General features: G+C 53.0%; 1 protein-coding gene across 1 annotated transcript in view; it reads right to left on the bottom strand.

Annotated features, from left to right (window-relative positions):
* Positions 1-598, bottom strand: part of LOC103610115 (junctophilin-2-like) — a 47,190-nt gene extending 46,592 nt beyond the window's left edge. Inside the window, exons 1-2 of the mRNA XM_008594350.1 lie at positions 589-598; positions 1-215 (exon numbers count right to left, since the gene is read on the bottom strand). Of these exons, the coding sequence (XP_008592572.1) occupies positions 1-215; positions 589-598 (225 nt within the window). The remainder of the gene's footprint in view (positions 216-588) is intronic.
* Positions 599-1,302: the final 704 nt, after the last annotated feature.

Here is a 1,302-nt window from a genome sequence, read left to right as displayed (position 1 = left end):
GCCGCGCGGGATGGCGGGCGAGGGCAGCGTCGGGCCGTCGGAGGCCGGCGAGGTGGGAGAGTCGGGGGCCACCGTGCCGTTGCTGTGCTCGCTGCGCAGGGACGAGAGCGACGTGCGCAGCGGCGAGCGCACCACCACGGCCATCCCGTAGGGCACGCTCTGGCGCACGCCATAGCCGTGGCGCATGCCGTTGGTGAACTGGCCTTGGTACGTCCCTGCGGGCGAGGAGAGGGCGCGTCAGTGAGGCGGCTGGACGGGGCGCCCGCGGGTGCATGGTGACCTGGATGTGCAAGGGCAGGAGGGACCAAGGCGGGGTAGGGCTGAGACAGGGAGCATCCGGCCACTTCTCACCACTCCCATTGGACTAGGTGGTGGTCTGAGCCACCATTCTTTGTCCCCTGGATTTTCATAATCACAGCCACACTGGTCTCATGCTTCCACCTAGGCCCCATCACAGGGATTCTGTAGAAATGCAGTAAGTCACATCAGGACACTGCTCTGCCCCTTCCTACTCAGAGGAAGAGCTGAGGTCCTTAGTGACCCACGAGACCCTACCTGATCTCTTCCCCATCACTCCTATATTCTCACCTCCTCCCATGCTCCCTTTTCCCTCACTCCATGCTAGCCACCAAGGCCTCTTCGCAGTTCCTCCCACACACTAGCCATGGCCCTGTCTCAGGACCTTTGCATTGGCTGTCCGTCTTCCTGGAATGGTCTTCCTCCAGCATGGCTCACTCCCTCTCCCTCTTCAAGCTTTTGCTTAAATGTAATCGCCTCAGTGAAGCCACCCCTGACCACACTATTTACAATTATAACTCTCCACCCAAGGTTTTATATCTCCCTTTTTTACCTTATTTTAACTCATAGCATATCTCATAGAACATATATTTTGCTTTTTCTTTTGTTTATTAACCATCTCCCTCATTGACATATGCACTCCATAAAGGCAGGGAATCCTTTTTTGTTCACTGCAGTGCCAGTAGGCACTGGATAAATATTTGTTGAATGAATGAATGAATGAACAGCATGAATGCTATAACCATTTATTCTCTTCCTTCTGCTTTATCCATCTGAAAACAGCTCTGTGGAAATGACTGGAGAGGTTTTCGATGGTTTGTATTTTACAGATAAAAAAAAAACTAAGGTCCAACAAGGACAAAGGACTCACCCAAGATGACATAGCTAATACATATGGCACAGTCAAAACTCACATCTGGGGCTGCCTGAGGCTCACTCGGGAGAGTGTGGTGCTAATAACACCAAGGCCATGGGTTCGGATCCCATATAGGGATGGCCGGTTAG

Source organism: Galeopterus variegatus, unplaced genomic scaffold, assembly GCF_000696425.1.
Source record: "Galeopterus variegatus unplaced genomic scaffold, G_variegatus-3.0.2 Scaffold10615, whole genome shotgun sequence".
In the NCBI taxonomy this organism is placed as follows: domain Eukaryota; kingdom Metazoa; phylum Chordata; class Mammalia; order Dermoptera; family Cynocephalidae; genus Galeopterus; species Galeopterus variegatus.
Note: the sequence above shows the minus strand (reverse complement) of the source record. Positions and strands in the feature narration are given on the sequence as shown.